The 25,686-nt window shown below is 40.8% G+C and overlaps 1 protein-coding gene across 4 annotated transcripts; it reads right to left on the bottom strand.

Annotated features, from left to right (window-relative positions):
* Positions 1–458: 458 nt before the first annotated feature.
* Positions 459–18,214, bottom strand: ccdc28a (coiled-coil domain containing 28A). Of its 4 annotated transcripts, none has more exons than XM_048536340.2 (7): positions 17,859–18,214; positions 14,485–14,589; positions 12,646–12,825; positions 5,672–5,835; positions 3,996–4,150; positions 3,135–3,157; positions 459–2,630 (listed from the first exon to the last, which is right to left on the bottom strand). In XM_048536340.2, the coding sequence occupies exons 3-7, from the start codon at positions 12,795–12,797 to the stop codon at positions 2,576–2,578; spliced, it is 549 nt and encodes a 182-aa protein (XP_048392297.1). In that variant the 5' UTR covers positions 12,798–12,825; positions 14,485–14,589; positions 17,859–18,214; the 3' UTR covers positions 459–2,575. The 4 variants fall into 4 exon arrangements, with proteins under 4 accessions (XP_048392297.1, XP_048392298.1, XP_048392299.1 ...); XM_048536341.2 differs by lacking the exon at positions 17,859–18,214 and adding an exon at positions 17,167–17,563; XM_048536342.2 differs by lacking the exon at positions 14,485–14,589.
* Positions 18,215–25,686: the final 7,472 nt, after the last annotated feature.

Here is a 25,686-nt window from a genome sequence, read left to right as displayed (position 1 = left end):
CCCCCTCAAAACCCTGGAGATTCTTCTTTCAATTTAGCAAAGCAAACATGCAAGGAATTAGAAACAAGAGAAAATGCTGGAGATACACAGCAACATCCATTATGAAATAAGGCTTGAAGAAACTCATACCAGACTTAAAACGCTAATTCTATTTCTCTCTTCAGATACTGACAGATCTGTTGTGTTTCTCCAGCATTTTCTGTGATTGTTTCAGATTTCCACCATCTACACTATTTTGCTTTTTTGAGACAAGACTAGACAGAGTGGGTATGTATTCTATACACACACACACACACACACACACACGTTCAAACAGCTCCCTCCTTAATGTTTAACATTTTAAAAACAAGACTTGAATGGAAGTTGTTGTTGTTTGAATTACATGCTGCACCCAGTAAAAAGGATCAGTCTCATGCACCGGTTGAGAGCACAAGGAACAAAATAAGTAAAACTCAATGTTTGATTTGCAAACATGTTTGATTTTAATATCTCATCATACAATGATTTGGTATAAGCCTCCAGCAGACAGACAGCAAAACACTCAAGTAAGATGAAACAAATCAACGGTAGCAGCGCCTCATTGCTCTGACTGTTCTTCACTCATAGTACAGTTTGGTGACCATTATCTCTCTTCACCACGTCCAACTTGCAAACACCGTCCTTCAGTTTGCGAAACTGGAACCTCTCAACAGTCTTGGAGTTTAATGTCAGTAATGGTCAATCTCTCCATTCAGACATCAGAAGGATCACCTGTAACTGAGCAACTTTTCCCCCAACCCAAAAGGATCACGTTACAGAAAATCTCAATAAAACTGCACCTCACACAGCACTTTAAATCTAAAATTGTGGCACGTTTGAGAGATATGACAAACCCATGTAGAAGAGTACATAGATCCACACACATACATATAGACATAACACATTAGTAGAACTCGTACACAATTGCACTTGCATGAATTGTAAACACATTAATGTGCAAAAAAGTTTGAACTACACTGCTGCACCAACAACAGGTGTCTCTGCGACTGGTCTGAATCAAGCCCCAAGCTCAGCAAACCATTGTGATGAACAGAACCAAAGAAAATCAGCTCATATTAATTTAGTCTTCTCTCTGGAAGATTTCAACATTAGCAGGTGATGTACCAGCCTAATGGCGGGGCTCACCCTCCCCTGTGCCTTTACACTTACATCTGCTTGTGGAGGAAGGGAAAAGCAGAGGGTGAGACATCTCCAAACCAGCTTAGCAGCATGATCAAGGACACTGTTAGAACAGCTTTGCCAGGAAAGGGGGATGGAACATAGAAAAGACTGTACAGTAACATTTAAAACAAAGCAGACCTTTACAAACAGTATGTTGTCCTTACATTTGCTGGTAATTTAATAATTTCAGTCAGGGTTTTCACGATTTTGTTTTCTTTCCTCACTCCCTCCAGAATCTTCTCACTAAAACAGCAGTCTTCCACATCAATTGCAAAGTCAGTTAAGCCCATTATCAGTACTCGGTAAATTATCTGTCAAAGGATAAGGATCTGTTGATTTTGGTGGGGTCCATCTGAAAATTGGTCTGGTTTCAGGCAGCGGGGTTTGGTAGAGTCCTTCTCTGACTTCTCAAGTTGGTTCCTTCCTCCTTCACCCCCTAGCACCCTGTCGGAACACTGGGAAATTCTTGTTCTGCTTTGTCAGAACACCCAGCTTCCACAATTCAACTGGAACATGATCACAATGGCTAGAGCCAACGTGAATCAGGATAAGCCATGGAATTTAGTGTTGACTCCAATCAGCTCCCTACTCCTGTACTGTGTAGTTGGGCTTCTGATTGATACTGAACACGATTTTATTGTTGAAATGGGATTTAGTCCGACAGAGGCAAGCCATGAAAGTAGCAGTTCCCCAGGTGGCTTCTGTCCTAGGGCCAATGGGGACAGTTCTTCAGAATGGTTTAGAGATCAGCTATGGAAAGAAGGCAGCCCTATAGCTTCCTGCCAAAATGAATGCTTAGAAACATCTGATGGTTTCAACCCAAGCGGACATCTCTGTGAATGGTGACATAAAACATTCCAAAGCTTCTGGTACTACTTTACTCTCGTCTCTCAATTTGCCTCAACTTATCCCAGAAATCCACCGGCAACATGTTTTCCATTACAACCACAGCCACAGAGACCTGCTCAGGACACTGTTCCCCATTTAGATGAAACACGTTCTCCCACAGCAGCAGACTGCCCTCTTCAAATGGAAAAGCAGGAACATTGAGAGAGTTAAATGCAGCAACCAATTATCAGACAACTGATTCATCCTATGTTTCCAAAGAACATTTAAATCTGAGAAACATGCTTTTCCACATACAATGGTCACTAGAAGCATGAAGACCAGCACAGCATCAGTAAGCAGCAATTGGTGGCAACAGCTTTGAGCTTCACAGGAGTGACTTCGAGAACCTCCAGTGAGAACTAGTGATAAGTGCGAAACAGCAGAACCAATGTCCGTAATAAGAAAGCATCATGCTGCAATCTCTTAATCAACTGCTACTGTGAATAAGTACTTTCACAGTATTAGACATAGGCTTCCCACCCATCCTTCAGGAGGTGGATGCTCTTGGGAAATCTTGATTATCTGCCAAGTTCAGCTTTTGACTGAAAAGTAAATGGTGGGTTAAGGGTGAATATAACCAATAGTTCAATACTTACATACACACCTGATACTCCTCCCCCTCACCCATCTTTAATGTCTATATATAATGCCCTTTTTGTACTATAAAGTACCTATGTGGTATTATAAGTCACATACTTATGAGCGGCCGAAATGTTAACCGAGGAGGTAAAAGTCCACATCACAAGAAGGACTTTTCTTGGGATAGGGAGCCAGTTTATCCTAGTAAAAGGACCAAAAAGAAAGGTTAACTGGTCATTATCACATAGCTATTTGTGGAGTCTTGCTGGGTGAATTAGTTGCTGCATTTATTAAAAACTAGAATGACACTGGAAAAAGTGCACAAGGCATGAAAGTACACTAAGACATCCCAAGGACATGACAGATGTTATGGAAAGGTAAGATTTTGTTTCTTTTGCCATGGGTAGAGCTGTGTTTATTTCTACTACGTCATAACACAAGATGGTTCAACACACGTGAAAGGATACATCGAAGAGCTCAGCTCCTCCAACTGCAAGAGAGAAGAGAACAGCAAATGTCTGACAACAGGATTTGGAACTACTACACCCTACTGGCTAAAGAGGCTCGGACAACAGGATAAAATTGCGACCCCCTTCAGTGCATGCAAGAGGGACCAAATACTTGTATTGGCAAGGATCCCTGAAAACGCAAAATACAAAGTTGTGGTTGACACAGCAGCTGAGCACTTGACAGGAGAACCCTGGAGATTTGTCTTTTCAAAAAAGATTCTTATGCATGTGGACATCACCAGGAACACGTGCATCCACCAACTCAAGCCAACTTGTTCTCGGAATGCAGCAATGGTGGGGAGCCACCTTCTAAATCTACTGCATTGTGAGTGCCTGATGCAAATTAGTGGAATGCATAAGACATTTTAAGAGGACAGACCAGAGACAACCACATTGGTGTAGGACTGGAGCCACATAAAAGGCCCAGACAGGAAGGGTTTAGCGGGGCTGCTTTCCCCAGAAATAAACTATCACATTTTCAGTACTAACTGTCTATACTGTACTAGACAAACTGGATGAAATGAACAATGTACTCCTGGCAGTGTCCCTTGCTGGTGCATAGGGAAGGGAGATCTGCGAGTTTCATCTCCTTTGCCAATCCCATGTTAATTGTAACAACCAACTTTGAGATGAGTTAGTCCAATCAAACCTGCAACCTTACAGGGTCTGTGGTTCAGCCACTCATTGGATCCCTCAGCTGAACTACCAGGATACTGTGGCCAGAGGTTTTCCTGTTTTATTCATCTCTCTTTTCCATACAGCTTGACTCCAATGTTTAGAAACCCCCAATGGAATTGGCTGTTTAAGAGTAGGACTTACGTTAGTTAGCAATTTATCTAGATGCATGTCCTGAGCCATATTCCTCTGTTCCTCCACTGGCTCATCGAGGTCGCTGTAAAGGTCAAAGTGCAGACGAGCTAGCTTTTCTTGCATCTCACGCACATGTTCCATCTGTTCAATGGAACATTCATTGCCTGTAATGACAGAGAAAACAAACAAACCTCAGCAGTCAAAGAGATGGAGGGAAAGACTGGAAAAATAAACATCTGAACCTGGAAAAAGGGTGAGGACTAGGGCAGAATTAATTGTGAATAATTAATAAGCGAAATTTCAGTACCAACCTCCGTATAACAGGTTTCCACCATCTGTTAATCTAATAAACTATCTTTAACCCCCTACTTTTCTGTCTTCTGGTTGCTTTTTGCTATCCTTTCTGCATTTTGTTCCTCGAATCCACACACTCCAACTTTTCAGAATCCTATTATGCGATACCTTATCAAAAGTCCTCTGAAAACTTAAATACATCACATCTCATGTTCAGTCATAGAGTCTACACTTTCAGGGCTGATCCCAAGGTCCTGGTGCAAAATCCATACAGGTGTGCGTGTATCAGAGACAGCATATAAGCAAGAGACAGTGTGCAAGCATGAGTGCAAGAACCTGCAAGTACAACAGGAACTCTGCTGGAGAAAAACAGGAGTGATCTTAGTGTCGACTCATCAGCAACTTGACTAACTGCCATTCATTGTCAAGGCTTTCAGATGATGTATACCAGGAGCCCAACCCAAATACAAACCAATACGGCCAACATATGATTACTTGATATGGGTGGCACAGTGGTGACGTCACTGGAATAGAAATCCAGATGCCCAAGCTAATGCCCTGGAGACAAGGCAGTAGGTGGAATTTAAATTCAATTAATATATCTGAAATTAAAAATCAGTCTCACTACTCATGACATCACAGTAGATTGTTTTCAACTGTAGTAAAACCACATAAACCTCACTAGTTATTAATGTTTGGGCAGGCCTAAATGTGACCCCAGACCAAAAGCAATGTGGTTGACTCTTAAATACACTCAAACGGATGAGAAAACCACGTAGCTACACCAAACCATGACAGATGCAATGAAGACAAACCCCTTTTGGGGGTCTGTCAATCTTTTCAGTATTAGAACATCACTGCAGGAATTCCTCAGAATAGAGTCCTAGGCCCAAAGACCTTCAGTCCTGTGGGTGCACCTACATATCATGAACTATGCAGTTCAAGAAGTCAGCTCAAAATCACACTGTCAAGGGCAATGAGGGATAGGCAAGAAATGGCGGCCTTGCCAGTGAAGCTTGTCCACCATATACAGAAGAAAATTTCCAAAAAGGTACAGCAGGGGTCATTGGACACACAACTGCGTACACGTACAATCTTCTGACCAGGCATATAGTTTCAAGCTGGGAGCTTGCTGATCGGCACCTTGGAGAGGCAATGGCCTAGTGGTATCACTGAACTGCTAGTCCAGAGACCCATACAATGTTTTGGGGACGCACATACAAATCCCACCATGGCAGATAGTGAAATTTAAATCCCGTTGATGGATAAAGGACTCGACTCCACTGACAATTTTTAATGTAGGGAAGAAAAAGCCAGCTTCAGTCAAATAGTGAAACCTAGTTTGTGTTGTGAAGAACCTTATAATCACATTTTTAAAAAAAGCCTCATACCAAATGCTTGAAGCTTTCCAGAGTGGAAGTCAGTTAGAAGGCTGAGCAATCCTCGCTCCATCTCTTTCACATCGGATACATCAGTGAGAAAGGAGTGCTGAAGAGGGGCTGACTGTGTACTTTTCCCAGCTATACTCTGTGGTTTGGGTTTCTCCCTTACCACCCTAAAGAGAAAAGAAAGAAAGAAAACAAGAATGCAAGTGAGCATTGATTAAAATGTATAGTTCTTCATAGCAAGAAACAATGGCTGCATTATTCAGAGTTCAGAACAGTTCTACGGTGACAGGACATGAGCTCTCCACTCTTCAGTTGATGCTCTAGAACATTGCACGTTCCACCTGTCACAAGTCTGCTCACTTCAATCTCTCCATATCCTCTTCACTGTTGACTATGCTTCAGAGATTTAGTTTCATTTGCAAATTTTGAAATTATATCCAAATTTAAGTCATTAACTATAATCAAAATCAGGAATCTTAAAACCAAACGCTGGGGAACACCACTCTATACCTCCCACCATTCTGAAAAGTGTACATCACAACACACTACTTTTTGTCTCACAGCAGCCACCCTGCCTATGTTCCTTTACTCATGAGTTTTCATTTTACTAAGGAACCTATGACAAGTTCCAAGACAATTCGACATTTGCAGCCTGAGCCTTTGCCATATCCACCCTAACTTTTCTCACTATCATTATGGGAAGACTGGGTGACTTTTCTGCTTTGAGAACTGACATCATTCAGTGCTTCTCTTTTAACCATTTTTGTATTTAACCACCACTGCCTCTTTCTTCACTACCTGATTCGCAGCATTCCCTTCTCCAGTGACGTGAGATGCAAAGCACTCATTTAGCATCTCAGCCATACTCTAGCTTGAAAATAATATCTCTTTTTTCAGTCCCTGGTTGACCTATCACTTCTTTGATGAGTTTTTTTAAAAAAATAATTCTAAGTTTATAAAAGGCTTTTCAGTTTCATTTAGCAAATAAAGAACTCATATTCTCACTCTGCCCTCTGTGCCCTGTTTTCAGATCTCCTCTGTTCATCTGCAATGAGATAACACAATGTGAAGCTGGATGAACACAGCAGGCCAAGTAGCATCAGAGGAGCAGGAAAGCTTCACGTTTCCTGCTCCTCTGATGCTGCTTGGCCTGCTGTGTTCATCAAACTTCACACCGTGTTATCTCAGATTCTCCAGCATTGGCAGCTCCTACTAAATCTGCAACGGGTTTTGGTACGAAAGAATATTGAGCCACAGATTGGAAAGTGGATACTGCTCAACAGTTGAAGGGTGCTAAAGGTCTATTCCTGATTGGGCTTTCCTAATTTGGAAATAGGACAGTGGACAACTAACCTGGGCTCTTTTTCAGAAGGAGATACTTAGTCCCTTCTTGAAGATAAAATTCTTGAAGATGGTACCAGATTGTGCTGACTTTGAATGTTGCAAGCAATGTGTTAGTGTTTGTAGGCAGGTTGATGGCATAATGATTCAGCAATCAGTGAATTCAGTATATAGCCCAATGCAAGTATTAATCCTTCCATAGTTGGCAAAAAGGTAAGTTTTCTGAGCCACTCACTTGACAACCTCCCAGTAGTAATGTTTATTGATGACTTTCTGATACCATTGCCCAAAATTTTGCTATAGTGAATACTTGCCCTGCAAACAATTTAATCATGGACACAATTTGATCAGGGTCAGGATCTAGAGATATAGGAATCGTTAGCACTGAGTGCTGTGGAAATTGCATGTTTCCTGCACAAACAGTTTATATCACCACCCATTATGAACAACTGTGTCCTTTGGTCAGACACTCTTAACAGAATTGATTCCCTGAAACGATCAACTTATAAACAGCCCTGTTTCAGGCAAACAACAATTCGGCAGTGCAAGCTCAAAGCCCAGCTGACTTCATCTATTGATCTGTCATCACAGGGACTGAGTCATTTCCACAATCACAAAAACACAGTAAAGACTTTGATTTCTTGCTCAATTTGAGCTGCGTTACCGCAGGCTTCCACTTTACCTCGATAAATCCTACAATATAGGCTTTCTGATCCTCAATCTGCGGCAGAGTCAAGTCAGGTTGACAGTTGAGAATCCCTGTTACAGTTCATAAATAAACACAATTTCACTAAACTATCACGCCTTATGATGTCACTCACTGAGAACTTGACCTTTGGTGACCCAACCTTATAACTCTAAGAAAGGAGCAAAGAGTTTCCTTCCCAACATAAAGTTACTACCCATTGTTCAACTGAGACTTTTGGACTCAGCATGGAATTTAATAACTATACTTCACTAAACTATGCCTGAAAAACTCCAAACAAAACATCAACTTTCAGATGTGATTGGGCAGCACTCATTGACGGCCACACGAATAATCTACTTAAGATAACCTGCTGAATGCATAGCGTGGCTCATGTATGCTTGCAAAAGGCCACATAATTTCATATGTAGTGGAATACGTTCAAGCCTTGCACCTTTTTTTAAATTACTTGGGAGCTCCGGAGTCAATAGTTCCCAGTCTCTTTCACGACAGTAATGATTCAGCCAGAGTGACTCGCCAAACAATCACATCTTTTTCTCCTGCATTATTAACTGTTTGAAACGTATCACTCTTGTGCATGTCCCAATGAGTGCATGATGAAAAGCTTCGGAAACATGTCTGTTGTTTCAAAAATACTTCAAAAGTATCAAATCACTAACTAGTCAAGTTCGGATAAAGGTCACTGACCTGAAACGTTAACTTTCTCATGCAGCCTGAGAAACTTTTCTCAATGGGAGAGATAGAAAGGAATATTATTTGCTTAACCAGAGAAATAAATAACAATTTAATTTATTAGTAATCAAACATAACAAATGAGTGTTTTAAACTTCAGTCAGTATTCCTCAAAGAGCCACGGTCTGGAAGTGCGTGTAAAGTGCTCCAGCATGCTGAAGGGTCTAGGCCCGAAACATCAACTGGTGTGCTCCTACGATGCTGCTTGGCCTGTTGTGTTCATCCAGCTCCACACTTTATTATCTCAGATTCTCTCGCATCTGCAGTTCCCATTATCTCTTATTGCTGATTCTCAGTTGGTCACTGAGGCAAAGTGCCCCCAATATAATGCAATGTTTAATAACACAGATTTAGAAAAGGCATTCGTGGATGTCAAGCAAAACAGCACTAGACTCAGCTTGGAAGTAAATTGCTAACTGACAATAACCATCTAGCTTGCATTGTTAAGGCACTAGCAGTTACTAAAGTGAAACAAAGCTCCTCACTTTTAACTGTAGCTTAAAAAGACTTTCACTGTCCCTAGAATATTAGTCATCATCTAAGTGAATGGCAGCGCACACTTGAGGAGCCAAGGACCTACTCCTGTTCCTATTTTCTATGTTAATGACGTGCCCATCCATCTGTAAGAATAGATTACAAATAGGCTTGTGCTTTCTTTTTAAAAATAGAAAATTACAAGATTGACATGGAGCTTTTAGGTTTGTCTAAAGCAAAAAAGGGTTGAACATTGCACACTAAGCTGAAATGACTTCCATTATCCCAGAACCTTTCGAAAACTGACTAAACAAGATTAATAACATGGGAAAGATCAGTATGTTACAACACTGATATCCTACCACAAGAGGGAGATGGGATAATTGGAGCAGCCAAATCTACTGGGCTTTGCCTAATGCCTGAAGTTGGCAGAGAACAGTCTTTTTAAAATTTAAATGATCCAATCAGTTACCATATTGTTGATTGCAGCATTTTGATTGCTCTATACAGAATGCCAATTAGTGCTGTATAAATTCCTTCTCCATTACCCCCCCACAAAAATTTTAAATAATCCTCAAACCAAATTAATAACAGCATTCTGAATATTTAAAAGATCTGAAGTAAACCATTTGCACTTTTGCTGCTGAATGCCTTTGTGTTCCTGTGTTCAGTGGTAGGCATGGGTTGAATCTCATTCATGCTGCTCTATAAATCAATTCCATCCACGTAATGATTCAATTTATCTATAAAATACAACTCATGATCACTGATTGCAAATGTACATTCAGCATTTTCATAGAATAAAAACTCACAAAGAGAGTGACTGCGTCCAAGCTGGCTCTTTAAAAATTCATCTCACTAGCTTCCCCATAACATTCAGCATTTTACATTCAAATATTTGTCAAATTCCCTTTTGAAAGTTCATACCAAATATACTTTGGCCACCCTTTTAGACAGTGCATTCCAAATAATAACAGTATGTTCTCTAGAAATAAAGTCTCAACTCCTTACTAGTTCTTTTGCTATTTCCCTTAAATCTGTGACATTTGTTCTTAAACTGCTGTTACTGGAAACAGTTACTTGCACTCATTATTTATCACATGATCTTATAAAGCAACAACATCCGAGGGACTTAATGGTCTACTCCTATTCTTATCTTCTCCCACTACTTTCACACTTACAGCCAAAAAAAGGCACTCCAAATATAGGAAATCACAGAAAAAAAATCATGTCTCAAAACGTATCCACAAAATCGATAAAGCTATACATGGTGCATCCGTCGATGCAAGACACATAGATACTGTATAGAACAGAAGTGCAGCAACGTTTTCATGCAGAGGGTAGTGCATGTATGGAATGAGTTGCCAGAGGAAGTGGAAGAGGCTGGCACAATTACAGCATATTAAAGGCATCGGAATGAATTTAAGAATAGGAAGGGTTGAGGGGGATATGGGCCAAATGCTGACAAATGAGACTAGATTAATTTAGGATACCTAGTCAGCATGGATGAGTTGGACCGAAGGATATTTCCACTCTATGCATCTCTATGGCTACCTCAACATCTTCAGTGCTGTCAATAAGGCTAAATGCACTGATACTCATGTCAGAATATCCGTGGAAGACCATAAGAAATAGGGATTGGAGCCAGCCATTTAGCCCATTGAACCATCTCCCCCATTCAGTGAGATCACAGTTGATCTAACTGTGGTGTTAACTTCACTTTTCTGCCTGCCCACTACAACTTCAACAACCTTGCAGATTGAAAAATCTCATTGAAATTTGGCCTTGAATACTTTCAATGATTCAGCCTCCAATGCTGTCTGGGTAGTGAATTCCAGATACTAATGACTCTCAAATGAAATTCCTCCTCAACTCCATCTTACATGGGAGACCCCTTAATTTTCAACTGTGTCCCCTAGTTCTGTATTTTCCTGTGACAGGAAACATCCTCTCAGCATTTCATGTAATTTGATAATTACCTGAACTTTCTCCATCTCTCCTGCTATATACCATAATTAATCACTAGTTCTTTAACAGCTCAAAAATATTGTGGCCAGCCAAAATAGTTCTGAATGACAAAGTTTACTACTAAATCATACCACAGCAACACAAGTGAAGATAGCACAAAAGCTCCACACAGTGATTATCAGGCTTTACAGTATTCAAGCCCTAATGACGGCCCAAAACTGCAACTGAGCTATTGACATAGTTTTTTATTGAAAGAAGAACAAAGCCAGTCTGCATTCCTCCAGCTTTCAACTGGAATGACTCCAAATCCATGCTGCTAGACAACATTTTTTTGTCACAAGCTGAAAGTGTGCAATTCGGTTGGGTGCAACCGCTTCTGAAGGGATTACTCAGACTGCAGACAGGGAGCATTTATAAAGAACAAATGCACTGAAAGCATCAATAGAGCATTGAGAAAATCTATGACTAAAGAGATGTTTAAACTACTAAAAGTTATTACAGGATCTGGTAGCATTGGAAGTTAGAAATTTGTATTCTTTTCCATCTAGAAGTTGACTTATAATTAAACCACATTTTCTTTTCCTTTACTCAATTTTAAAATTAGATTGAGCTTTCTCAGCTTGAATCCTACCTTGCAGAAATCTGCCTATGCCTGAGCACAAATTAACAATCTCACTCATACCTTATTCCTGTTCACCCTTTTGCCCTGCCCATTGCTTCAATATCAGTTGTGTAGAAAGATCATCACACTCCATTAGCATTCAGGAGTAAGGCATTCAGTCCCTCAAGCATGTTCCACCATTCAATGAGATCGTATTTAATCTGTGGCCTAACTTCATATACCTCCCTTTGCTCCATATCCCTTAACATCCTTACAAAAATTTATCAATCTTAGATTTTAAATTAACAACTGATCCAACATCCATTTGTGGAACAGAGTTCCAAAATATCTACCAGTCTGTGTACAGAATACTTCCTAACACTTCTCTTGACTGGTTTCAGATTATTGCACTCGTTCTGGAATCCCCAAATCTGGAAATAATTTATCTTTATCCACATTGTCTTTACATCTTGAAGAATTCCATCAGATCACCCTCTAATCTTGTAAAGGTTAGCGATTAATCATTTGATACATTTGAAAAAAAACAGGAAAAGAACTACACTGTTGGCTGGTTAAAGGGATCCAGGGAAAGGGGTTGCAGCGTTACATTAAGCTCAAGTACAAAAACCTGCAAGCGGCTGGAAACTGAGTATAGAGACACTGAAGTTAAAATAATAGTGGGTTTAGTTTGCAGTTTGTTTTAGGAGTCTCAGGAAAAGATACCAGCTGAAACAAAATGCATCTGGAAAACGTGCTCAAAATTTGCTGGAAGGAAACCGTTTGCAGCTGTGGCAGCCTGAACAAGAAGCCTCAGCATGGAGATGGTAGTAAATCTTCACCAAGGTTTTGCTGTCTTAAGGATAACTCTGGGATGAAAGGAATAGCACAAGTTTGAATGCTTTTCTGAAATCTTTCCAAACATTTTTGTCTCGCACGTTTATCTTAAATAATAAAATGTTTATTAAATGTTTTAAAAGTACAACAGCAAAGTGTTGTGCATGTGATCAGGAACTGACCTCCATGGTTAAGTTTAAAAAATAAACAAAGTTGGGTTATCAAGGCAGGTTTCACTCAGTTGGGATTACGATAATGGGCAATAAGTCTCAGCCTTGTCAGATGCCCATATTCCAGGAATTAATAAAAAAAACTTTGTACCTTTTCAGCTTTTGTTTTGGAACAGTTGTCTGTGTGCTACTGGTCAAGCCCACACTCTTATTGGGTACAGTGCTTTTCTTGCTGGTTACTGGAGGATGATGCTGATGTGTAGAGGTCTTAGGGCTCCTGCGCTTCATTTTCTTCTCCTCCATTCTGTCAGCTTTTCAAAGAAAAGTCTGCCTGCAGGAAAGCAATTTACATCAACATATAAAAGACCATCTAATCAATCTAGCCGTTAACTCAGTTTCAGTTTCCATTTCCAGTAATAACAGTTCAACTTTAGCTTATGGAGAAGGCAAAATTAGCAAAGGTTATTGAACCACTTGGGAAAGAAATAAAGAGAAAAAAAGGACAAAAATTTTGTTCTGACAATTGGCAGTAGCAATTTTAAACACAATTAATTTAAAATAATGATTAGAGGGCTTGAGTCACTACATTGCAGCTGTGACGTTGTGCTGTGGGCAAATGGCATTTTCAACAAGACACAGTACTTCATTGGTTGTCAACTGTCTGGGAATGCTTGAGGTTGTAAAAAGTGCTATATAAATGCATGTTATTTTTCAATAAGTGAATTATTGCTACAGTGATTACAGGTACAATAAAGTGCTTTTGCAGTGAAGTATTTCGAAAAACACTGAAAAATCACTTCTACCTTGCCTTAGAAACTTCCAATACATGCACAGCTTTCATTATCCATACTAGCTGAGGTCACCATGAAAATGCCACTTTCTCAAGCTCACCTAAGGTATGGTGATGCTTAGGTTAAATCATCACCATTCGTCTCTCACTAAAGAGAGAGCAGTCCTGTAGTCCTGTGGTCCTCTGGGACTATGGTGACTTTACCTATATAGCTTGGAGTTAATTATTTGCCCTCGAGATTACTTGCCTTTTCAGTGTCATTTAGGTCCTACCTTCTTTTTGGGTAGCAAATGCAGTCTATGTTCCTGATCTGGCAGCTATGGCTTGATACAAAATACAGAATCAGTGAATTTGAAAACTACATGGAAGACCCGCACCTCAGACTGCATAAGATCCTGATTTGGCTGACAACTGAGACATAACTACAAGTATTCACTTGCTTTTAGTTCTCCATTGCAGAGAACCAGCAACAGAAATAAAAACTAGTTCACCTGAACATAGATTAACCCTGACAATTTGGGGAAAAAACATAACCACAGCATTCTTACTGTATCATTACTGATTTTACATACATTTACATATATGCTCAGAAGAATTGGAAAATGTCTCAAAAAAGGACACGTTACTACAAGGAATACTTGAGGTGAATAACAAAGATACATTCAAGGGAAAGGAAGATAAATGCATACCAAGGTAGAAAGAATATACATGAATTAGGTAAGGTGGAACAAAATGGAAGGTGGTCCATTTACAGTATAAATATCTAGATAGATTGGATAGATTGAATAACTCATAATATTAACTTCCTTCTGAAGGAAGTGAGTTCTTTTCTGGCGCTGGCAAACAGTTAAAGACAAACTGCATCTATATCATTGCCACTGGACTATTGCTGCGTTGTAAATCGATACAAATTCAAAATATCACTGCTGTTAGCCCCTTTCATATCCACCCATAAATACCTCTTTGATCTTGTGCTGTGTAACTGTGACCAGTTGTCAAAACTAGTCTCACTTTCATACCTTCTTATGACCTGTATTAGATTAGCTGGCCACATATATCTAGCTCCATAATCAATGTGGTTCTGCAGGGTTTAATGAGCTTGGCAAACCAGAAAAGGCATTGGTATCTCCAAAATGAATTACAATTGCCAAGACTGACATCAAAGTACTGTACATATTGTGAACCTTTTCAAGGTTTTACCTGCTGTGGCAAAATGGGTTACTCTTCCAATGTAGTGTGCCTTCACTCAGTGGCAGACACTAAAAAATATGTTCTGTACTTCATCTTAAAGAAGAACGGGTTATTCTGCAAAGATGTAAAGACATGGAAGTGAGGTTGGAAGAAAGATACATTCACTTACAGCCTTTTTCACAATCAGAACAAAGATTTGTAACCAATTGATTTCTTTTTACATTACAGCAGAACAATTCAAGACGACAACTCCCTTTTCAGACAAAACATTATTTTGTCCCTGAGGGATGGCAGTTTGTCACTCTTTTTCCCAGAAAGTACTCGAAGTTATGTCATAGAATTTCTTCGAGGCAGAGTTAGCTAGCTCTTGATTCCTTTGTCTATCAAAAATCGATGTGAGGCAGGGTCAGAAATCACAACACCAGGTTATAGTCCAACAGGTTAGTTTGAACACACAAGCTTTCCGAGTCCAACTCCGAAAGCTTGTTTTTCAAACAGAACTGTTGGACTATAATCTGATGTTGTGCGATTTCTGGCTTTGTCCACTCCCAAACAACACCAGCACCTCCACATCATATGAGAGGCAGGAAAACAAGTGGGTCGGGAAGTTTAAAAGCTTGATCATCCTAGGTTCTTCTGAATTGTAAACAAAGCTAATGGCGTTATCTATCAATAAGCCCAACAACATAAACATCTTTCCATCTGCACCACAGTCAGTCATTTGCTCTCTGACAAAAGTTTGGATTTAAATCATTGTTCTGACGGGCTCTCTGACTTGTTTTAAAACCTTCACAGAATTAGCCAACATCCACTTGTATCTGTTTTAAAATTCAAATTTCTAAATGATACTAATATGAATACACACGCAAATAAATTGTGCATCTTTCATCAACAGCTTCTAAACCATTGGACTACTGAGAAAAAAATATCATTTCTCAAACATGTTTATTCCTTTTCCCAATTAATATCAGGTTCTTAATCTAGTACAAGCTGCCACTCTGCGTATCACCCCAGGGATCTGCGCAAGTGTGATCTATAACCAGCAAGTTGGTTAATCTTATCTTAATTGTTAAGCAAGTGTTACTTGTCAGCAATAAAAAGGAGGTGAATTTGCCCTCCAACCTACTCAGGATCAGAAAGACGTATAATCCCTACTCTGAGCAAGGAGAGATCAGATAACTTGGAAAAATCTGCCATCTTCTTGTTATGTGAATGTTAGCATCACACTGTGTGGAAGGGCAATAAGAAACAACTGTTTCAGCTAGAGTTATCTAGCCTTGAACTGTGATGCCTCAGATCAGTTATTTTAGAGCTATAACAGGGTGAAAAAAAAGCAAATTCAAAATATTTTTGGGTAGGTTAGGATAATATGGCACAAGTTCAAGGTTACAAAAGGAACATTTAAGATATGTGTGTTAAGTGTTTATGATGTGACTAACAGCTGGAAAGAAACTCCCGAGATCATTAAGGCAAAGATACTGACTTAATTTAAGAAAAGGGTGGTTAAAGATCAATTTATCCAATATGCTGATTAAAAACAAATAAAGTATAAAGTAATATCAACCAAAAATTAAAAGCCAATAGGAAATATTTATAGCTCTCTTTTAAACTACAATAATAGACTACTTCATACCTGAAAATATGTCTCTACTTCCTCAGGAGGTTAAGAAAATTTGGCATTTCCACAAGGATCTTATTAACTTTTACATCCTATTAGGAAGCATCACAGCGTGGTATTGTAACTGCTCTTCCCAAAACTGCAAGAAACTACAGAATTCTGAATACAGCCCTGTCCATCACACAAAACAATGTTCCATCCACTGACTCCATCTATACTTCCCACTGCATCTGGTAAGCAACCAAGATAATCAAAGATCCCTCCGACCCTGTTATACTCTAATCCACTCTCTTCCATCAGGTATAAGGTATATAAATTTGAACATATTTATGAACAGATTCAAGAACAGCTTCTTCCTCACTTATCAGGCTTTTGAACTGACTTCTCAAATGTTAGTTCTGATCTCTGTCTGTCTGTCTCTCTCTCTCCGCATTTTCTCTGCAGATGTAACACTATTTTGCACTCTGTTCTGCTATCGTCAGGCACTTTGTGTGGTACAATCTGCACAGATAGCACACAAAACAACACTTTTCACTATCTTGGAACATGTGCCAATAATAAATCAAATAAACACCTGAAGAATTAATTTGTACCATGGCAATTATTCAAATCAAACATACTACATTTGAGCAGTTTTATTAGCAAGCTTAAAAAGGCCCTTGTGGGCTCATGGTGCAGTGGCAGTATCCCTCCCTCTAAGCCACATGGCCCAGATTCAAGTCCCAGCTGTTCCAGAGCTGTGTAATAACATTCTGATCCAGTTGATTAGAAAATCATTTTCCATTAAGAACACTCAGTGCTCTTGTGGCACAGTGGTAGTGTCCCTACCTTTGAGCCAAAATACATAATATCATTTCTGAACAGGTTGCTTACAAAAAGTATCCACTAAGAAAACAAAGCTCCTGGTGGGAGTTATACTGGTGTACTCAAATGGAGGCAAAGATATGTAGTACTAACTTAACTCAGTTGGTAGCACCTTCATCCCAAATTGTTTGGGCCACAAAAGCTTACCTACCAGGGGGAGAGGCAAAGAGTGCAATATTGTGGCCCAATTTCTGAAGAAGGGTCCTAACCTGAAATGTCAACTTTCTGGCTCCTCTGTTGCTGCCTGGCCTGCTGTGTTCCTCCAGCTCCACACTGTGTTATCTATATTGTCAGAGGCATTGTCTTTCAGAAGAGACCTCGTAATGAACCACTTTTCAAAGGTTCCACACTTTCTAATGATGCATTGTTGGTAGTGAAGTCCCTTGGGAAGTCCTGAGGTAGTGGCAGGCACTGCAGCAGTACAAGTGCTCCTTTTTTTGCTGAGGAAGAATGTTCGCAGGACACTTCGGAGACAAATAAAGAAAGTAGGCTGTGTCATGTAACGCAGCTAACATTCACTCCTAGTCCATCGATTGTCTGGTCTATCAAGGTATTCTCTGCTGATCCTCCCAACAGGCCAGTTGGCAGCCTCAACACAGTGGCCCATGATGTGGGATAACAAAAGTGTAAAGCTGGATGAACACAGCAGGCCAAGCAGCATCTTAGGAGCACAAAAGCTGACGTTTCGGGCCTAGACCCTTCGATGAGACGGTCTAGGCCCGAAACATCAGCTTTTGTGTTCCTGAGATGCTGCTTGGCCTGCTGTGTTCATCCAGCTCCACACTGTTGTTATCTCAGATTCTCCAACATCTGCAGTTCCCATTATCTCTGACCCATGATGTGGGATGGGTTGTGGATAATAGTGAGACAGACACGGGAGAAACGCAGATGCTGTCCTTACCGGGATTCCCAGCCCTTCTGGTTGCTATACTGCAAAGAATGACACTGGATGAGCCGAGGACATGTCGGTCAACGAGGCCGGGTGAGGGTCGGTATACCTCTGGCCCCAGGAGGAAAGGCCATGGAAAAGGGCCTAGGCCGAAAGGCTTCGCAGCATCGGAGAGAGAAAGCCCACCTCCGTTTACCGGGAGGAGGGACATTCACCGCAACAACCAGCCGAATCAACCTATCTTCAATCTCCCAGACCCCGGAGCATGTGACCGAGACCCGATGCGCCGCTTCCTTCACTCCCCAAGCCGAGTTAGCAGAGCAAGACCCTGGTTGCCATGGAACAACCCGCTGCGCCCTCTACCCCGGAAAGCTTCTCCTGACGCCGCTGAGCATGCCGGGAGTTGTAGTTCTCGCCTGCGGAGCGCCCAGACAAATCCTGAGGAGAGGAACTACATTCCCCGAAGATGCTCGCGGTGGCGGCCCGGAGCTGGAGGACAGGTACAGGTGAGGGGAAGAACAAAACCTGGCCAAAGAGCTTAGTACTGAAAACAGGCCCAAAGCTTTCACTTTTTTCACAGAATATATTTAATATATTTCAAAGAATATAGATGAAGCTTCAATGCCTACATATAGTATGACTCTACACAAGTAATAAAACAAGTACTGAAGGGATAATTCACCTCAAGGAACTGCAATCAGACGTTTGAAGGTGGGAAACCCTTACAATCACCTCATGCTGTATATAACAATTCAGTACAACAGTGAGGTTAAAAAATAGACTTGCATTTCTACTACTCCTGTCACTACTTCTGGGTGTCCCAAAACACTTTGTAGACCATGAAGTGCTTTTGAATGTTACTGTTGTAATGTTGGCAGCTAATTTTCACATGATCATCTCGAACAGCTATGTGATCATAACTAGATTATCTGTTTTTTGTGACTTTACTTGAAATTCAAATGTTGCTGAGTGCTACTTCTGTACATTTTATTCCACTGCATGTAGGTTACTTTGCTGCAGTGACGAGAAATTGGGAAAAATATTTACATATTGAGCAATTCACAATAGCAACCACATGTGTGTTACCCTGTGTCAGGATCGAGATATATTCTGGTTCTGCACAATAATTTGATATACAGTGACTTGCTTCATATTTACTTACTGTAGTAACTCACACCACAATTAAAAATTGAGCAACACACAACAGTAGGTAAATATTAGATAAGTTACTGCAATGAACAAATATAATTAGTCTCTGCCCATACAAATATGTGGGTGGCATTATCAAGAAGGTGTGATTTCACCTAGTCGGCCATGGATAAGGGAAGGAGGAAATAAATCAATAGAGCCTTCTGCTTCTAAGCACAAACCAGTGACTCCTGCCCTGAAAGTGCAAATGCATGCAGTAGATGGACAAGCTAAGTATTGGGATTGGCTGTGATACTCTGCTTGCCTGTAAATAAGTTGTTGACACTCGTTGTCAGAACTCATTCATAAAGAATTACCAACAACTGAGGAATTGGAGTTTATTGCTTGGTAGTACTTAGCAATCTCACAGATGGTTGTGAGCCTTTGGGACACCTTACCGCATATAACAGTGGGGGGCAGAGTCCTTGTGCATATTTAAGGTTAAGATAGATAGATTCCTGATTGGTAGGAAAATAAAGGTTACTTTGGAAAGGACAAGAAAGTGGGCTTGAGGAATGTTGGATCAGCCATGATCATTGCTTTCTGCATGGCACTGTGTCAGCCAATCAGGGTTGAGTTGTCTTGCCAACCATTCAGTCCCTTTTTTCTGCTGTAGTATAAATTGCTGTGATTGATTGAAATTTGGTATTTTTATATTTGCTCTGATAACAGCAAGTTGAAAATTTCCGTGACATGCTGATCTACATTTAGCTTATAATTCACTGACATTTACTGTGCTCCTCTGAAGAGGCAGCTAACTTCTGTCTAGTGCCTAATTTGTGTTGAAATCGTTGCACACATTAACTTTTGATATTAACATTTATTTTTGTTGTTCTGATTGAAGTGTGTGTGTGTGTGTGTGTGTGTGTGTGTGTGTGTGTGTGTGTGTTTGCCCATGTATTTTGACTTAAAATTAGTGTGTTACTATTCATTAGGATTGTATAGTTGCTACAATAATGTACAATTTTACATGCATGTTGTGGCTTGGAGCTATGGGTATTGTTGGTAGAACCTCCAATGTTCTTTTCATTACATAATTGAACATGAACCTGTCCTGCTTTACTGTGTGCCATTGGCAAGTGCTGGAAGGATTTACAAGCTTATGCTTGATCATAAGACTATAAGATGTAGTAGCAAAAGTAGGCATTTCAGCCCATTGTGTCAGTTCTGCCATTCCATGAGATCATGGCTGATCTTATAATCAACAACTCCACCTTCCTGCCTTTTCTCCATAGACCTTGATTCCTTTACTGATTAAAAATCTTAGCAACTCAGCCTTGAATATACTTATTGACCCAGCCTTGACAATCCTCTGTGGTAAAGTGTCCCAGAGATTTATTACCCTCTGAGAGAAGAAATTCCTCCTCATCTCTGTCTTAAATGTGGGACCCCTTAAAATGAGATTATTCCCTCTGGCCCTGGGCGCTCCCATAAGGGGAAGCAGCTGCTCCACAACTACCCTGTCAACCTCAGGAACACCCTCTGGATGGCCTGTAATGCCAATACTGCTTCCCTTAGCTAAAAGGACTAAAACTATTCACAGTATTCAAGGTGTAACCTGACCTGTGCCTTTTATAGTTTTAGCAAGACCTCCCTACTTTTATGCACTATTTATTTTTCCAACCTGTTTGTCCATGTTATGGATGTACCATTCTTGGCCAGTGTCTGGCAACAAAAGTCTATCATTCTCAGGTTAAAAATTTATCATGATCCTATATCAAACGGCATTTAAGACAAAATTACGAAGTAAGCATTTGACTGAATTTGCCACCAGAAACTCTTCTAAAATCAGCTGTAGGCATCCCTATTTCATTCTAAATATTTTTGACACTCATTTATATTTCTCCCTTTCCTATCTGCCTTTTCTGTCGCTCTCTTAGGGTGTCAGCCCCTGAGGTCAAGTCCAATAAAGGAATACATAAGCTACCGCCTTGCATTAATCTAGGCCAATATTGATGCTTGGTCCGTGGGCCTGTCTTACTAATAGGAGCCAGAGATAGACTTGCAACAGGGTAGGCCTAGGCGAATATTCCCCCCTGCTCAGCTCCGGATAAAAAATGCCAATCAAAATTTGTCAGCATGTGCTACGTACTGACAAATTGTCAAGTTCTGGAAGAAAGCGCATTTTGCAGCCACTCAGCTACTTGTGGAATGTAATTGCTATTGTAATGTAGGGAAATATGTCAACTAACTGGAACACCATAAATCCCAGAAACTGCAATGTTATGGACATATCATCTGTTTTGGTGATATTGTTTGAGGAATAAAGACCAGCCAGGACTAGGGGAGGTGACAAGAGTGATTGATGAGGGAAGAGCAATGGATGTTGCCTACTTGAACTTTAGTAAGGTATTTGATAATACTGCATGACAGGCTGGTACCGAATGTAAAGCCTCAAGGGAATGGAGGCGTGCTGGCGACATGGATACAGACCTGGCTTGATCATGGAAGACAGTAGCAGGGGAAGGGAGGTCTTTGGAATGGAGATTAGTAACTAACGGTGTTCTGTGAGGATCAGTGCTAGGACTTTTGTTATTTGTAATATATCTGGAGGAAAATATAAGTGGTCTAATTAGTAAATTTGTGGATGACACCAACATTGGCAGAGTTGCAGATGGTGAGGAGGATTGTTGAAAGATACAGTGGGATATAGATAAATTGCAGATTTGGGCAGAGAAATGACAGGTGGAGTTTAACCCATACAGATGTGAAATTTTGCATTTTGGAAGATCAAATTCAGATCCAACATATATAATAAAAGTCAGAACTCTTAGAAGCAATGACATACAGAGGGATCTGGGCATACAGGTCCACAGATCCCTGAAAATGTCAACACAGGTGGGTAAGGTGGTCAAAAATACACACAGCATGCTTTGCCTTCATCAACCAAGGCATCAAATATAAAAGTCAGCACGTTATGTTACAGCTGTATAAAACTTCAGTTAGGCCACATTTGGAATATTGTGTGCAGTTCTGGTAGCCACACTACCAGAAGGACGTGAATGTTTCGAAGAGAGTGCAGAGAAGGTTTACCAGGATGTTGTCTGGTCTGGAGGGTTTTAATGATGTGGAGAGGTTGGATAACATAGAACATAGAACATTACAGCACAGTACAGGCCCTTCGACCCTCGATGTTGTGCCGACCTGTCATACCGATCTGAAGCCCATCTAACCTACACTATTCCATGTACGTCCATATGCTTATCCAATGACGACTTAAATGTACCTAAAGTTGGCGAATCTACTACCATTGCAGGCAAAGCGTTCCATTCCCTTACTACTCTCTGAGTAAAGAAACTACCTCTGACATCTATCCTATATCTTTCACCCCTCAATTTAAAGCTATGCCTCCTTGTGCTCGCCGTCACCATCCGAGGAAAAAGGCTCTCCCTATCCTTACCCTCTGATTATTTTATATGTTTCAATTAAGTCACCTCTCAACCTTCTTCTCTCTAATGAAAACAGCCTCAAGTCCCTTAGCCTTTCCACGTAAGACCTTCCCTCCATATCAGGCAACATCCTAGTAAATCTCCTCTGCACCCTTTCCAAAGTTTCCACATCCTTCTTATAATGCGGTGACCAGAACTGTATGCAATACTCCAAGTGCGGCCGCACCAGAGTTTTGAACAGCTTCACCATAACCTCTTGGTTCCGGAACTCGATCCCTCTATTAATAAAAGCTAAAACACTGTATGCCTTCTTAACAGCCCTATCAACCTGGGTGGCAACTTTCAAGGATCTGTGTATGTGGACACCGAGATCTCTCTGCTCATCTACACTACTAAGAATCTTACCATTAGCCCTGTACTTTGCCTTCTGGTTACTCCTACCAAAGTGCATCACCTCACACTTGTCTGCATTAAATTCCATTTGCCACCTCTCAGCCCAGCTCTGCAGCTTATCTATGTCTCTCTGCAACCTACAGCATCCTTCGTCACTATCCACAACTCCACCGACCTTAGTGTCGTCTGCAAATGTACTAACCCATTCCTCTACGCCCTCATCCAGGTCGTTTATAAAAATGACAAACAGCAGTGGACTCAAACTCGGATTGTTTTCACTGGAAACACGGAGACTGAAGGGCGACCTGATAGAGATCTACAAAATTATAAGAGGCACAAATAAGGTGGGTAGTCAGAGGCTCTTTCCCCAGGATGGAAGGGTCATCTACAAGAGGGCACAGGTTCAAGGTGAGAGGGGGAAAGTTTATGGGAATATTTTTCATACAGAGGGTAATGGGTGCATGGAATGTACTGCCAGCGGTGGAAGCAGGCACATTTTGTGACATTTAAGGCACATTTTGATAGACATATGAATGGGTTGTGAACAGGCGGATAGAGATAGTAGGAAATGCAGATGCTGGAGAATCTGAGATAACAAGGTGTCAACCCTTCCTAAAACCTCAGCCTTCCTGCTCCTCTAGTACTGCTTGGCCTGCTGTGTTCATCCAGCTGTACACCTTGTTAGAAGAGACGGATAGAGACTGGATATGGGCAACAAGTAGCAGGTCTAAATAAGGAATAGGAAGCAGCACAGGCTTGGTGGGCTGAAGGGCCTGTTCATATGCTGCACTTTATAGTATATTGTTTTGAACTGTAATTCTTCTGGTTTTCTTCAAAATTTTATGACTACCTGAGATGAAAGCCTCAGTTAAATGTTTACCTGAAAAATGGCACCTCTGACATTGCTGCACGAGAATGCCACCATAGATTTTATACTCATCTCTGCCATGGAATTAATCTGCTGCTACCTGCTGAACCATCTACTATTACCTCATTAAAGTTGGAGGTCCTCAGGGCCTGACTCTTGCCTATCATGTGCTCAAATGCCCTCAATTTAAGAACATGAACTTTGTCCATGTAGAATGTAGCATGTCACACCAAGCGAATAAAAACTTGGCTGGAGACCTTGGTCACTTAGTTTGGAGACATGCAAGCATGATGCTTTATCAGAAATAATATCATAGAATGCTGGATGACTTGTCAAACCTTTACCGAAACATGCCAAGGCATGTCTACAGCCAGGAACCCTCTACTTCCCTTGTCCACATGACCATCCTTAATATAAGCCCAGGGAGCAGAGACCTGTTTGATCATGTGCACGAGTGATCTCTGAGCTCTGTTCATGTCCTCGCCTGCAACAACATATGCGTAACTCTGGTATTGACATTAGATACTGAACAGGAGCAGGAATTTTGGCTTCTCTCCCCCTGTATGTCCCTTTACACAGCCAGGTCAATAGTGGTCCTTGAACCATTGTCCTGAATTAAAAGATGAAATAGAATGAGCTATCATTGTTTGGCTACCAAAAAGAGCAATTTTGTCAAAACTTTTCATTTTACACTCATCAGGATATACACAAGAACACTATTGTAAAGGAAACAAAATTTACTCTGTATAAGAGAACAGTGACTGGTACAGGTATTGCATTGGAGAATGCACCAGAGAGATAGAATCGTAGAATCCCTATAGTGTGGAAACGGGCCCTTCGACCCAACCAGCCCATAGCGACCCTTGGAGCATCCCACCCAGACCTATCCCCCTATAACCCCTGAATCTACACACCCCTGAACACTATGGGCAATTTAGCATGGCCAATCCACCTAACCTGCACATCTTTGGACTGTGGGAGGAAACTGGAGCTCCCAAAGGAAACCTATGCAAACACGGGGAGAATGTGCAAACTCCACATGGACAGTCGCCCAAGGGTGAAATTGAACCTGGGTCCCTGGTACTGTGAGGCAGCAGTGCTAACCACTGAGCCACTGTGCCACCCATTGTACCAGATGATGGCTGGTAGTTAACGGAAAAGCTTTGTTTAAAATTAAGCCATACAGGTTGTTGGTCATTGCTTACAACTTATTTGGAGAGATGTTGCAGTCCTCTGTGACAATGCCTGTACCAGTGAGTAAGCATGTACTGTACGCTATGGATCAGTGGGTAGTCCTCTTGCTTCTAAATCAGAACATTCTACATTCGGTACCACTCTAGAGGCTCGAACACAATATTAACTTACCATCTCAGTGCAGTACTTAGGGAGAGCTGCAGAGTCAGTATAGCAAACATTCAAATAAGATGTTAAACTAAAGCCCCCAGTCTGCTTCTTCAGGTAGACATAAAAGTTCCCTCAGTGCTGTTTTGTAAAGGGGGGAAGTTTGCTCCCCTAAAGTGGATAATCTGCTCAATATCACATCACTGTTTGTGGGAGCTCACTGTGCACAAACTGGTTGCCACATTTTTCCCATTACAACAGTTACTATCTTTCATAAATACATTATCAGCTGTAGAAAATATCCAGAGACCATGATAAATACAGTAGTACAAGTTCTTTCTTTTACTGAATGTAAAAATTATCCCTTTTTTAATTCATTTGTAGGATGATAGTGTTGCTGGCTATGTCAGCATTTATGGCCCCTCCCTGCTTGCCCTAAGGCAGTTGAGAGTTGACCACATTTCTGTGGGTCTGGAGTCACATGTAAGCCAGACCAGGTAAGGATGGCAGTTTCCTTCCCTAAAGGACATTAGTGAAACAGAGGCAGATTTTCCCCTGATAATCAGCAACAGCTTTGTGGTCATCATTAGATTCTTAATCCACATTAGTTTTTTTTGCAATGGTGGGTTTTGAAACCAAGGGCCCAGAACATGACTGCATC

Source organism: Stegostoma tigrinum, chromosome 9, assembly GCF_030684315.1.
Source record: "Stegostoma tigrinum isolate sSteTig4 chromosome 9, sSteTig4.hap1, whole genome shotgun sequence".
Taxonomy (NCBI): Eukaryota; Metazoa; Chordata; class Chondrichthyes; order Orectolobiformes; family Stegostomatidae; genus Stegostoma; species Stegostoma tigrinum.
Note: the sequence above shows the minus strand (reverse complement) of the source record. Positions and strands in the feature narration are given on the sequence as shown.